General features: G+C 45.8%; 1 protein-coding gene across 13 annotated transcripts; it reads right to left on the reverse strand.

Annotated features, from left to right (window-relative positions):
* Positions 1–1,344: 1,344 nt before the first annotated feature.
* NME6 (NME/NM23 nucleoside diphosphate kinase 6) lies at positions 1,345–9,423 on the reverse strand. 13 transcript variants are annotated; one of them, XM_016941026.4, is made up of 7 exons: positions 8,641–8,760; positions 7,887–7,994; positions 5,786–5,882; positions 4,086–4,188; positions 3,478–3,517; positions 2,435–2,595; positions 1,345–2,163 (listed from the first exon to the last, which is right to left on the reverse strand). In XM_016941026.4, exons 3-7 carry the CDS (start codon positions 5,873–5,875, stop codon positions 1,997–1,999), a joined length of 561 nt encoding a protein of 186 aa, XP_016796515.2. In that variant the 5' UTR covers positions 5,876–5,882; positions 7,887–7,994; positions 8,641–8,760; the 3' UTR covers positions 1,345–1,996. The 13 variants fall into 13 exon arrangements, with proteins under 13 accessions (XP_016796515.2, XP_063661812.1, XP_016796509.2 ...); XM_063805742.1 differs by having other exon boundaries at positions 7,637–7,994; positions 8,641–8,712; XM_016941020.4 differs by lacking the exon at positions 7,887–7,994 and having other exon boundaries at positions 8,715–9,423.
* Positions 9,424–13,829: the final 4,406 nt, after the last annotated feature.

Genomic DNA, 13,829 nt, shown 5'->3' on the forward strand with positions numbered 1-13,829 from the left:
CCTGCCTCAGCCTCCCGAGTAGCTGGATTACAGGCATGCACCACCACGCTTGGCTAATTTTTGCATTTTTAGTAGAGACAGGATTTCTCCATGTTGGTCAGGCTGGTCTGGAACTCCCAACCTCAGGTGATCCGCCCGCCTCAGCCTCCCAAAGTGCTAGGATTATAGGTGTGCCACTGTGCCCAGGTATTTCAAGGATTTTTGTACAGCAAATGACCTTAGAAGACAGAGATAGTATCTCCCTAAGATTGTGGTTCCTTAGCCGTCATGCAAACCTGCTGTGTGTAACACTTTCCTGGGCCTGCCAGTATTGCCCTGTGGGACTTGGAGGGCAAGGGAGACCAAGGCTAACACACTGCCTGCTGTGCCCTGAGCAGTAGTCTCTGCCCAAGTAATCCTGTGTGTGTTTTCTGCCAGCATTCATGAAGCTGGCTCCCTAACACAAGAAGTTGTTGAAAGTTCTACTCAGCTTCTTAGCTGCCTCTTCCAGAATCAGCAGGTGCCCTTATGGGAAAAGTAGCTCTAAGTCCCAGGCTCACTTCTCTTGAGTTTCCTTCGTGTCCTGAATTTTGGTTCTACATTGCCAGCTGATGCTTTCAGATAGATGCTGTTTATATTTTGCACAGCTTTTCCAGTTGTTCTCTATGTTCAGTGGGTCCAAATTTCCTGGTCTACCATTAGTGAAAGTGGCAGATGGTGAAGGCAATTTTCAACTCAAAGGTTTCAAGGCCACCAAAAAGAGAAATACACATGTACTGAGAAAGAAAAGTCAAGACCTGTCATAAGAAGTGTCATAGGTTTCTTAGGTCACGCATACAAAACTGACCCATATATTCCTGAAAATGAACAGACTGTCTAGTGCCCCAGACCCCTGCTATGGATACCCTATTTGACCTTCAGGCTTAGTTCCAAAGCCAGCTATATCTTTTATAAAAGCCTTTCCACCCTATCTCCTTCACCTCCTCACCCAGCCAAAGGAAACCTTCTTTCCTCTTTTCTCCCACAGGACTTTATACCTCTGTTAGGGCACTTCTCCATCTCTGCCACATGTTATAGCTGGCTGACCACCCAAATTCATAATTAGCAACTTGAGGACCCAATCATGTCTTAACCATCTTTGCATTTTTCAGTATGTCTTGAATAGAGAATTTATGAAAATAAATGTTTGCATAAGCTGATAAAGGAGATGAAGAAAAACACACAGAAGGAGAAAACCAAGGGTGTGGGATCAGAAAATCCAAGAGAAGAGAGTGTTTCTGGAGAATGAAGCAATAACTGAATGCTGCTGAGAAGTCAGAATGATGAAGCCTGAAAAGTTTCCCCTAAATGTGGCAGCATAAAGGATTCAGGAGAACACTGACTTTTATTGAGGAAGACAGGTCAAATGTTGTTTGGAGTCACTGCATTTTTTAGGCAAGTCAATTAGACAAGCTTCTTTTTTTTTTTTTTTTGAGATAGAATCTCGCTCTGTCGCCCAGGCTGGAGTGCAATGGCACGATCTCGGCTCACTGCACCCTCTGCCTCCCAGGTTCAAGCAATTCTCCTGCCTCAGCCTCTGAGTAGCTGGGATTACAGGCATGCACCACCATGCCTGGCTAATTGTTGTATTTTTAGTGGAGATGGGGTTTCACCATGTTGGTCAGGCTGGTTTCGAACTCCTGACCTTGTGATCCACCCGCCTCGGCCTCCCAAAGTGCTGGGATTATAGGCGTGAGCCACCGTGCCCGGCCTGGCAAGCTTCTTCTTGAAGAAGGATGAACAGTTCTCAGCAAAGAGGAGTCATCATTCTTCTGAACCACCATAAACATTCCAGAGAAGAGGTAGATAGAAGGCTAGATTCTGGAGGATGTGCTGTGGTGAGCTAGGCCCTCAGGCAGGTGGTGGTGCCCAGCAGAAATGGCACTGTAAGCCCAGGCTTCCCTGGTCCTAGGAGAATGTTTTAGACTAGATGTCTAGGAGAAGTCTGGGCACTACCACTGGTCTTCATAGACCTGCATCAGGCTGGTCCTAGGCCTCCTGTTCCAGCTACATAGTGGACACCTCCCTCTGGGCTATAGCACACAGGGCCACAGCGCAACTGGGGCTCTTCCTCCTCATACCAGCGCTGTTCACTGAAGTCAGGGAAGAAGGCTGCAATCTCTCTGCTGGCTGAAACCACAGAGTCTGTAAGGGGAGATAAGACAGAGAAGGGGTTCACACATGGTAGAAGCAAGAGGCAGTCATAATCAGGTTCAGAATCCTGAGCCTCTACTCTGCCTGCCCCTTCAGTCCTGGGGCATGTAAAGAAAGTCCACAGGCCACATGTGCCAACATGGCTACAAAGACCAGAAACACAAATGGAAGAAAGCTCACTGGAGGGACCTGGCTGTCAACTCTACCACACAGCCTGCCCGCTAACCCCAAAATATCCTATGGCTATGGACAGGGGACTCACCCGAACCATGGGTGGTGTTGCGGGTGTCAGTGAGGCCGAAACTCCCACGGATAGAATCTGGGGCCACATGGCGTGCTCGGAACACTCTGGTGGGTCCCATGAGCGTCCTCCAGAGCTGGATGGCATCCTTGTGGGCAAGGATGTAGGCTCGGATTGGCCCGCTGTGAACAAAACAAGCACATGTAAAGAACCTGGCCATCTAGACTAGGAGGGTGTGCTGTGAGAAGGGCCTGAATAAAAACACACTCTACGTTCTGAGAGTTTTCCTGCCTTTCCAGCTGAGTACCAATGCTGCTTCAAATAGGTGATGCAGGGCCCCTGCTGGTGTACATCAAGCCTGCAGAGATCAGCAGGGTGGCTATGCAGCATTCAATGGGACTCTTCTAACCACCAGAGGACAGGTGCCTAACAGGTCAGCATCGGCTCAGTGACAGCCCCAAACCCGTGTTTCTTCAGATTTGACATGTTTACAACTTTATTTTTTGAGATGGAGTCTCACTCTGTTGCCCAGGCTAGAGTACAATGGTTCAATCTCGGCTCACTGCAACCTCTGCTTCCTGAATTCAAGTGATTCTCCTGCCTCAGCTTCCCGAGTAGTTGGGATTACAGGCACCCGCCACCATGCCTGGCTAATTTTTTGTTGTTGTTGTTGTTTTTGAGACGAAGTTTCACTCTTGTTGCCCAGGCTAGAGTGCAGTGCCACGATCTTGGCTCACTTCAACCTCCACCTCCCAGGTTCAAGCGATTCTCCTGCCTCAGCCTCCCGAGTAGCTGGGATTACAGGCACCTGCCACCATGCCGGGCTAATTTTTTGTATTTTTAGTAGTGACGGTGTTTCACCATGTTGGCCAGGCTGGTCTCAAACTCCTGACCTCAAGTGATCCACCCGCCTCAGCCTCCCAAAGTGCTGGGATTACAGGCATGAGCCACCGTGCCTGGCCTGATTACAACTTTAAAGAATGGCAGTGAAATGAACAAATCCATTTAGGGGCAGGGGAGATTAGCCTCAGTGGATAAAGATGCTGGAACCAAATTAGAAGTACCTGGCCATGAACTCCACCAGCCTCTGATAGAAAAAACGCCCTGCAAAGAGAGAGGACCTTCATCAAGATACCTTCATCCTGGTGCCCAAGGCAACTTTCTGTACTTCTACCTCCTTACCTAGAATAATAAAAATTGTTTCAGAGAAAAGAACAAGGACCTTGGAGTCTGACAAACCTGGGTCTGAATCCAGGGTCTGCCACTTACAACCTGCGTAGTTTTGGGTAAATCATTAACCTCCTAAACTTGGCTTCCTAATCTGCGTACGAGGGATATAACAACACCTACTTTTTAGGGTTGTTGGGAAAATTGAATGAAAAAATGAGCATTAGGACAATGTCTGATGGTAAACATTCATTCACTATATGTTAACTACTGATATTATCAAGACATAAAACTAAGTTTCTGGTTGGGACTACAAGGTAGAACCCTCCTTGGGAAAAGATGGATAATCATGAAAAGTGTGTGTTTTAAACCAAGATTTTAGAAAACTGGCTGCAACTGTACACGGTTGGTAGGTCAGAGAGCCTGCCATTGTGTTCCAGGTAAAATCTCTCTTACGGCCTCTTGGGATTGAGGCACCTTCCATTCAGAGGACTACTGATCCTACCTTCATGCTCTCGGTAAAACCTCTGGCAATCTTCCTTTCTCCACAGTAGTTCTCTCATTCGTACAATCAGGAACTTGTTGCTTAGAATCTGCTGGTGAACAGCCTGAATAAAGACCATCCCCAAAATAAAAATCAATCAGGAGACTGAAACTGACCAAAAGAAACCATGAGGACCACTTGTTGCTCAGGACCTGAGGGTTTGTTCCATTGAAGGGTGAGAAGACGAGGTGGGGTGAGGTCAAGACCTTCAGTCACACAGCCAGAGTGTGCGCCTTGGGTGAAAGGGGATAGGATGCGCTGTCTCTGCTCTTCCATACCTATAACCCCTTGAGCTCAAGACCACAGGACCCACCACTCAGACCACCATAAAAGTCTTGTTAGTGGTCCTGCCTTGGGTTTCTCTCACTCCCTCCAAACCATCACACTTGATAGATGAGAAACTCTATAATTTACACGTCACACTCTGGTCAGAAGGTGTTAAGTAGTTCCTGTTATTCAAGGAATGAAGTACAACCACTTTAGCCCAGTGCTCAAGGTTATACTTTCCTTACTCTGTACCAATTCTCTAGTCTCACCATCGCAGGCTGCCTGCGGCCCTCAGACCCATCACATGCATTCCTGCCTCAGCGTCTCCCTTCTGTGCAACACCTGTCCTTCTCCTGGCACTAACCAAAGTTTACCATTCCTTTGAGGCCCAGCTGAGTCCTGCCACTTCCAGGCCCCCATTCCTGACTGCTTAGATCTTCCTCTGCACCATAGTGGGCTTACTTAGCAGTGCTACTCAGTTAGTATTTATCAAACTATGGTACACAGAATGTGAAAATGACCCCGAGCCCCACCAAGATTTCCCACCCTAATCTCCAGGACTGTGAATGTGATGCAATATGATTATGTTACATTACATAACAACAGGGATTTTGAGGGAAATTAAGGTTACTAATCAGTTGATTCTGCTGTAATCAAAAGGGAGATTATCCAGGTGGGCCTAATTAATCACATGAGCCCTGTGGGATTAGAATTGTGAAGGCTTCTCAATGCCAGGCATTTTCTCTGGCTAGAGGCTGAAGAAGTCAGAGAGATTCAAAGCATGAGAAGGATTCAATGCACTGCAGCTGTCTTGAAGACAGACTGGGCTATGTGATGAGGGATGTGAGTGGTATCTAGAAACTGAAAGGAGTTCCTGCCTGAAGGCCAACAGGGAAATGGCAGCCTCAGTCCTACCATCATAAGAAATCAACTCTGCCAACAACCTGAATGAGTCTGGAAGTGAATTCTTCCCCCAGACCCTCCAGATAAGGACCTGGTCAGCCAATACCTTGACTTTGGCCTTGTGAGACCTTAAGCAAACAACTCAGCCAAGCCTACTGGACCTCTAAACTATTGAACTGTGAAATAACAAATGAGTGTTGTTTTAAGCTCTCAAGTCTGGAGTAATGTGTTATGTAGCAATAGAAACTAACAAATACACATTGTCTTGATATTTGGTTCTATTATTGCTTTGGGTCCTTTCTTACATTTTAGGTCTGCCTCAAGTCTCCAATGGATTCTTAGTCTCCTTAGGTCAGAGTTCATGGCTTCTAGCTTTGCCTCCACAGCATCCAGCACAAGTCTGTGTTGTCAGTCACCATAAATGGCCCAATGGCACCTGAAGCAGTAGCAATTCCCAGGGCATGCGGTAGAGACTTAGGATTCATTCTTACCTCCAGAATCAGTGGATGGGCGAATGCGTCAGGCTTGATCAGGGCTAGAGTGAGCTGGAGAGCCTGAGGGCTTCGCAAGATTGAGGCCATCTCACTCCTGCCATTAGAGAGCTGTATTAGGAACCCTTCAGGACGGCACTCCCAGCCTTCCCTACATTGGAGCCATGCAGCCTTGCAAGCCAATGAGTGCTCTCACTCCTGACACTCATAAAGAACCTGACAGTTTCATCTTAAGGCCATATACATTATTTTAATTGCCCATTTGGGCTCATGGGATCAAGGGAGGGGAGTTGTAGAGGGAGCATTCAAGTTCCCCCGTGGAGTATACAACCTAGTGCAACTGTAAGCCTATGAGGGAATTACCCATTAAAAGAAACTCAAGTTTAAATACTACCTGTCTCTGCCAATATCCCTTCCTAACTTCCTTTTGTATTTTACAGAGGATTTACAATTTATACTCCTAAACAGCCTATCCACAAGGCCTATTCATAATGATGAATTCATCTCTTAAAATCTTCCATCCCATAGTGCTCTCCTATCAAATCTAGAATTGGAAGATTGATGGACAGCAACTGAGGTGCTACCAGGATACCAAAAAGTCTGCTGGATAAACACCATCTCTATTCTAATATTATGGAGAGATCAGGATCTCCTGTGCCCAAATCAAACCTGTTAATACACTCAGCTGTCCTCAGTGGTAACCCTGAGGTCAACACACAACTCCAACATCAGGAACAAGTCATAACCATTTTGCATCTGAAACAGTGCCTGACACAAAGGTGCTTGATCAATTTTATTTACTAAATAAACCTATATAGTCTTATTTCTATTCATCTTTGTATTCCTAATGTCTAGCATGGTGTAAGAGCTCAATATTGTAGAAATGATATAATGGACATAAAAGCATTTTATAAACTGGACTAAGGGAATTTTGAGGTCTTTTCCAATTGTGAAATCCGAGTTATACGTGAGAAATTTATCACCTCTGCAGGAGTAAAGACTTTGTCTCAAAATCTTATCTCAATATTATCTCTCATTTGGCCATGTGTAGTGGCTCACACCTGTAATATCAGTACTTGAGGCCAGGAGTTTGACCTGGGCAACAAAGCAAGACCCTGACTCTACTACATATGTGTGTATGTGTGTGTGTGTATATATATATAATATATATGTGTGTATATATATAAAATCATTTGTCGACAAATACAGAGAAGGCTTCCATTAACATAGGCAGGGACAGAGTCTAGACAACATTCTCATTTATCTTATCCTAAAAACTGTCAATCATGTTAAAGGTGGTATTAGAATCTGGCCCAAGCAAAGAAACTGCCATGGTCTCTCCTATTCATGTCCTTTCTACAGCTTTCAACCTGATTTTCCACTCAAACCATAAAGCCACACCCAACTCTAACCAGTACAAGATCAGCTAACCCACTCTCCCTAATGCCACAGGCGGTAACACGTCATTTTCAGCAACTGTCTACAGAGACATCCATGACACCTCCCCTCCCTCACTCTTCATATCCACACGATCACCAACTTCTGGCAATTTTCCCTACCTAATATATCTCAAAACCCATACCATTCTCCCATCCTCAACTGCTACCACCATAACTCTAAGACATCATCATTCCCCTCTGGACATCTTGACAGCCTCTTCTTTGGTCTCCCAGTTTCTGTCCTGCCAACCTCTACAATCTCCACACAGCAGCCAAAGTGAACCACACATGAAAATCTAATCATATGGTTCCCCTCCTTAACCCTTTAAAGGGCACCCTGTTCTTAGAATAAAAACCAAAATCCTTATCACGGCCTCCCAGGCTCTGCATGATCTTGTGGTTCCCCACGTACCTCTCTAGCCTCATCTGGAACCCCACACTCCGTAAGTTTCTCTAGCTCCAACCTCATGGGCCTTTCAGTTTTGAAAGACTTTCTGGCTTGACAGCCTTTGTGTGAGTAGTTTTCGCAGTCCTGAATGTGCTTTCTCTGATTGCCTCCTGCCCACCTTAGTGATCTTAGCTCACTTCCCGTTACACTTTCTCACAGCTCCTTGCAAGTTCCCTTCAGTTCCGTCTTCACCACCAGAAGGTGTAAGCAGTACCTAGCACACAGCTGGCTCTTAACAGTATCTGAATGAACCAACGAATGCACCTCATCCAGCCATTCCAAGGCCAGGCTGCTAGGGGTTCTCGTGGCAAGAACACGCGGCCTGTAGGGAGGACATAGTTCCTTTACTAACGCAGCTAAGTTGTGGCTGTCTTGACTCTTGGTTTACAACAAACTGACAAGTCGAGAATCCTGTTAGACTTAAAGGTGACTCCATGAGAATTAAAAATTTTAGGCAGGGCGCGGTGTCTCACGCCTGTAATCCCAGCACTTTGAAAGACCGAGGCGGGCGGATCACGAAGTCAGGAGATCAAGACCATCCTGGCCAACATGGTGAAAGCCCGTCTCTACTAAAAATACAAAAAAATTAGCCAGGCGTAACGGCGCGCGCCTACAGTCACAGCTACTAGGGAGGCTGAGGCAGGAGCATTGCTTGAACTCTGGAGGAGGAGGCTGCAGTGAGCCGAGATCGCGCCACTGCACTCCAGCCTGGCGACAGAACCAGACTCCGTCTCCAAAACAAAAAAAAAAGTAAAGCTGTCGGTACACTGCCCCCCCCAGCACTCGAGGGGGCCACCACTCGCTTCCTGGAGGGCGGCGGCCCAGCCCTGGTCCACCCACGCGCGGCCGGGACCTGCGCCCCTACCCCTGTGGCCACGCCCTCCAGCCCCCCGGGCTCACGGCCTCAACTCTCGACCCAGCCCCCTACTTCTCTAGGCCTGCAACCGCGCAGCCCTCACCCCTCGTACCCGGGGCCTAAGCCCACCCCAGATTCTGGGTCATTCGGAGCCCCAGTGCAGCAGAAGTCCGGCTGCGGGTTCACCTTGTCCTCCGGCACAGGGCCCGGCCACCAGGCGCCACGCTGGATAGCCTGCGGCCCTCGCGGGGTCCTTCAGGCGCTCCCTGGGCAGCCCTGCTCGGGGTCCTAGTCCGGTTGCGCCGCGGCGTGGGGCGAGGTGTGAGTTGCCCTGGAGGGTGGCGGGTTTTCCAGGCGCATGCATTTGCCGCGGACGGGACGAGAGGATGAAGCCGTTCTGGGCGCCGGAACTCGCTTGTGGGAACCGCCCCTCGGAAGCCGGCCTGGGCGCCCTCGGCGGGAGGGAGTGCTGGGCCGGGTGCTGGCGCAGCGCTACGCAGGGTGGCGGAACCCAGAGGACCGGACGGGCTCGTTCAGGGTGGCGGCCCGGCGGGGGCGATGCCCGCCAGCAGAGACACCGATGGAAACCTTGCCCAGTTATTTTCTTTGCCTAGGGTAGTTCCTGGAACATGGTTGATGCCCAGTATTTGTCAAAAGTACGCGGAGGGCAAAGAACTTAAGCGCTCGATAGCGAAGGCACAGGCCCTTCAAAGTCTTTTGAGCTCTGAGCGATACATTAGCATGAAGGATCGTAGCTAATATGGGGGTTGATGAAGGAGGATCCTTGGCTGGAGCCCAGGTGTGCATAGGGCATGAGGAAAGCAAGTCATAACGGCCTTTCACGTGTCATTAGGAATCTGGGCAGCAGGGTGTGGTTTGGGTTACTCTGGAGTCTATTGAAGCAGCCCAGGGTGAGGAGATGAGAACTGGGGGTATTCCTGGTGTGTACTGTGATGTATGGAGAGGATGGGGACAGGGAGAATGGATCGGGGGTCAACTGTGGCAGGTGACCAGAAACTTGGTGACAGATTGAATAAAGATGGTTAAAAAAAAAAAAAAGTGTTTTGGTTTCTTGGGTTTTTTTTTTTTTTTTTTTGAGGGAAATCACTGAGAATGAGAAGAATGAAAATAAACGATAACTGTCATCAATGTAAAGACTTCCTTGCACATTTAACTGACTTCAGTGTCTGCCTACACAGGTATTGCCCTCTTGGAAGGTTTATCCCCAACTCATGGCTTCTGTCTCTGCAGCAATAAGAAGCCACTTCCCAATAGTTTCCTGATACCCAGTCACCTTTGGGAACTTCTGAGGAAAGTTCTTCCAGTCTCTCCGCAGACCCTTGCATCTCTTCTCTTTTTGTTTAGACCCTTGATCACCACCCGCTATTCTAACCTTAACTCCTCTGCTACTCAGTTCCAATCCTAACCCAAGCCCTAGTCCCTAAATTTATAATCCTTTAATCCTAGACCTGGTCTCTAGATCCTGAGCCCTTGATGCTTATTTTCTAACCTCCTAATCCCAACCTCAAATCCCTAAACCTCAACCCATGAATTCTGACCTCTGATTCTCAAACCCCAGGCCCCCAACCCTGACTCCAAAAATGACAACCCATTACTTCTCCCTACACGGAATCACTGACGGAGTTGTAGCAACTGAATCTGCAGTAGGCCAAAGGACCCAGTGAGTTAGCCAGCAAACTACTCTAAATAAAAGATATGGTGGATAACAGCAAGCCTAAACAAATCTTCCTCAAAGATGAGCAACACAAGTCCCAGTCATTATGACAATACCTCTGTATCTCAACAAAGGGGCTTAAATCAGCAAGTCATCCCAGCCCCTGAAGGAAGAGAACAGTCCTTGTAAGTTGCAAAGCTCTCAGAGGACATGGGTGGCTCAGTAAAGCCCCTGTTCTAGGACACAGCAAAAGAAGCAACACAATAACCACCATGGCCCAGTAGATGAGGGCCACAGCCAGCATCGCCACCCCTGAGTCTGCCTTCCCAGTATGATCATCAGGACTTCAGAAGTCCCAGCAAACCAGTTAAACAGAAGACAAGAACCTTATGTGAAGCCAAATTCCAGACAACTGATATAGATGGCATTCCAGAATCTGCAGCATTCCAGCATGCAACAAACTGCAATAAGTGACACAGATCTCTCCCCGACAGACACCTTATGAGAAGCAAGGGGGAAAAAATGCTCCAATAAAATGGAATCCCAGAATCTCTTCACCATCCCACCCTCAAACCCCTCCCCATTGCCAGGATGCTATGGCATAAGAGGCAAAGGACAATTCACAGTAGTAATAAAAAACATTTACTAAACACTTAGAAACAGTACTGACCAGGTGCCTCATTCAATGCTACGCTTATGTGAATTCTGTATGTATACTGTACTTAGATACAATTTTTTAAAAATTGATACTGCTAAAGCCTTGCTTAGATGGAAATTTGTAGCCTAAAATACATATATTAGAAAAGAAGAAAGACTGGAAATTCAGTAAGCCTCCACCTCAACAAGTTAGAAAAAGAGGAACAGAGCCTCAGAAACCTGTGACACATCATCAAGCATATAATTTGTTATTATTATTTATTATTATTATTTTGAGACAGAGTCTCACTCTGTTGCCCAGGCTGGAGTGCAATGGCGTGATCTTGGCTCACTGCAATCTCTGCCTCCCGAGTTCAAGCGATTCTCCTGCCTCAGCCTCCCAAGTAGCTGGGATTACAGGCACCTGCCACCACGCCTGGCTGATTTTTGTATTTTCAGTAGAGATGGGGTTTCACCATGCTGGCCAGGCTGGTCTTGAACTCCTGACCTCAGGCGATGGATCGCCCGCCTCGGCCTCCCAAAGTGCTGGAATTACAGGCATGAGCCACTGCGCCTGGCTGTTATTATTTATTATTAACTATTGCTTTATGCAATTGTCTTTTAAATCATATAGGAGAATAAAAGATTTACAAACAAAACCATATATTTATACTGTCTTTAACTGTGTAGTTACCTCTACCAGTTCTCTTTATTTCCCCTTGTGGATTTAAGTGTCCTTTCGCTTCAGCCTAAAGTATTCCCTTTAGTATTTCCTGCAGGGTGGATCTGCTGGAGACAAATTATTTCGATTTTTATTAGTTTTGTTGGTCATCTTACTTTCTCCTTCATTTCTTTTTTTTTCTTTTCTTTTCTTTTTTTCTTTCTTTTTTTTTTTTTTGAGATGGAGTTTTGCTCTTGTTGCCCACACTGGAGTGCAATGGTGCAATCTTGGCTCACTGCAACCTCTGCCTCCTAGGTTCAAGCAATTCTCCTGCCTCAGCCTCCCAAGCAGCTGGGATTACGGGCATGCAACACCACACCCAGCTAATTTTGTAATTATATTTAGTAGAGAGGGTTTCATTGTGTTGGCCAGGCTGGTCTTGAACTTCTGACCTCAGATGATCCACCCGCCTCAGCCTCCCTAAGTGCTGGGATTACAGGAGTGAGTCACCACTCTTCTTCATTTCTGAAGGATTTTCTTTATGGATATAGAATTCTTGGCTGATTTTTTTTTCTGTTAGCACTTTGAATATGTTATCCTACTGCTTTCTGGCCTCCATGATTTCTGACGAGAAACTAGATGTTAATCTTACTGAGGATCATTTGTACTTAATGATTTGCTTCTCTTTTGCTGCTTTCAAAATTCTCTCTTGGTCTTTGGCTTTTGACAGAGATTATGATGTGTATAGGTGTGGATTTCTTTGAGTTTGTCCTACTTGGAGTTTGCTGAGTTGCTTGGATGCATATGTTAACATTCTTTGAAAAATTTGAGATATTTTCAGCCATTATTTCTTCAAATATCTTTCTGCCCTTTTCTTTCTTCCTTCTCCTTCCTGGACTACCATTATCTTTATGTTGTTATGCTTAATTACATCCCACAGGCTTCCAGGGCTCTGTTCCTTTTTCTTTCTGCTCCTCACACTGTTTAATGTCAATCTTTCTTCAAGTTCACTTGTTCTTTCTTCTACCGGTTCAACTTTGCTATTGAGCCTCTCTAGTGAATTTGTCACTTTAGTTATTGTACTTATCACCTCAAGAAAGTTATATTTAAAAAAATAATTTCTTTATGATGTTCTCTACTTGTTCACACATCATTCTTATACTTTATTTCTTTAGACATAGTTTATCTCTTTGAAAAAATATGTATACATGTATGTATGTGTATTTTTTTTAATAAGGCCTCACTGTTACCCAGGCTAGAATGCAGTGGCACAATCATAGCTCATTGTAGCCTAAACCTCCTGGGCTCAAGCAATCCTCTCACCTCAGCTTCCCAAGTAGCTAGGACTACAGGCACGTGCCAGCATGCCTGATAATTTTTAATTTTTTTGTAGAGATAGGACAACTATGTTGTCCAGGCTGGTCTTGAATTCCTGGCCTCAAGTGATCCTTTCACCTCAGGCCCCCAAAGTGTTGGGATTATAGCCATGAGTCACCTGCCTGGGCTGATTTAAAGTCTTTGTCTAGTAAGTCCAACATTGGAGCTTTCTTGGCAACAATTCCTATTGACTGATCTTTTTTTCTTGTGTATGGGCCAGACTTTCTTGTTTCTTTGTATGTGTCACAATATTTCATTGAAAATTGGATGTTTTAAACAACATAATGTGGCAACTTTGGAAATCAGATTCTCTCCTTCCCCCAGGTTTGTTGTTGCTATTCATTTGTGTAGTGATTTTTATCAATTAATTTTTTAAAGTATGTATTCTTGGTAGTGTGTAACCATTGAAGACTCTGTTCCATTAGTTTAGTGGTCATCTAATGATTGGACATAGTGTTTTTAAATACTTGGAACCAATAAGTCTTTCTGCCTTTGCCGAGGTATTCTGTATGTATTGAGCCATGCCTTCAATGGTCAGGCAGGCAGTTTACAACTCTGCTTTAGACTTCATTTCTTGCTATTTAGAGCATTAAAGTCAGCCAAGGTGAGCACATAAGGCCTTCTAAAGATTCTCCTGGACATATTACAGACCTGCTCATGCTCTTGGTCTTCTAGATTCCTAGAAATATGCCAGAGCTTTTCAAAAGCTCCATGGACATTCTATTCTCAGCTTTTTCTTTTACTTTTTTTTGTTGTTGTTGTTATTTGTTTGTCCCAAATGTTATCACTGCTTAAGGTTGTTGCAAATTTTAAAAATTGAGGCTGTTTGTTTTTGACAGATGCCCCAGGGAAAAAGTTCTCAGTGAGAGAACTCTCAGTCAGGTTAAAACAAAACAAAAAACAAAACAAAAAGCCAAAAGGCAACCCAGCGGAGGAGGTCTCTAGGGAACTG

This window comes from Pan troglodytes, chromosome 2 (genome assembly GCF_028858775.2).
Source record: "Pan troglodytes isolate AG18354 chromosome 2, NHGRI_mPanTro3-v2.0_pri, whole genome shotgun sequence".
NCBI classification, from domain to species: domain Eukaryota; kingdom Metazoa; phylum Chordata; class Mammalia; order Primates; family Hominidae; genus Pan; species Pan troglodytes.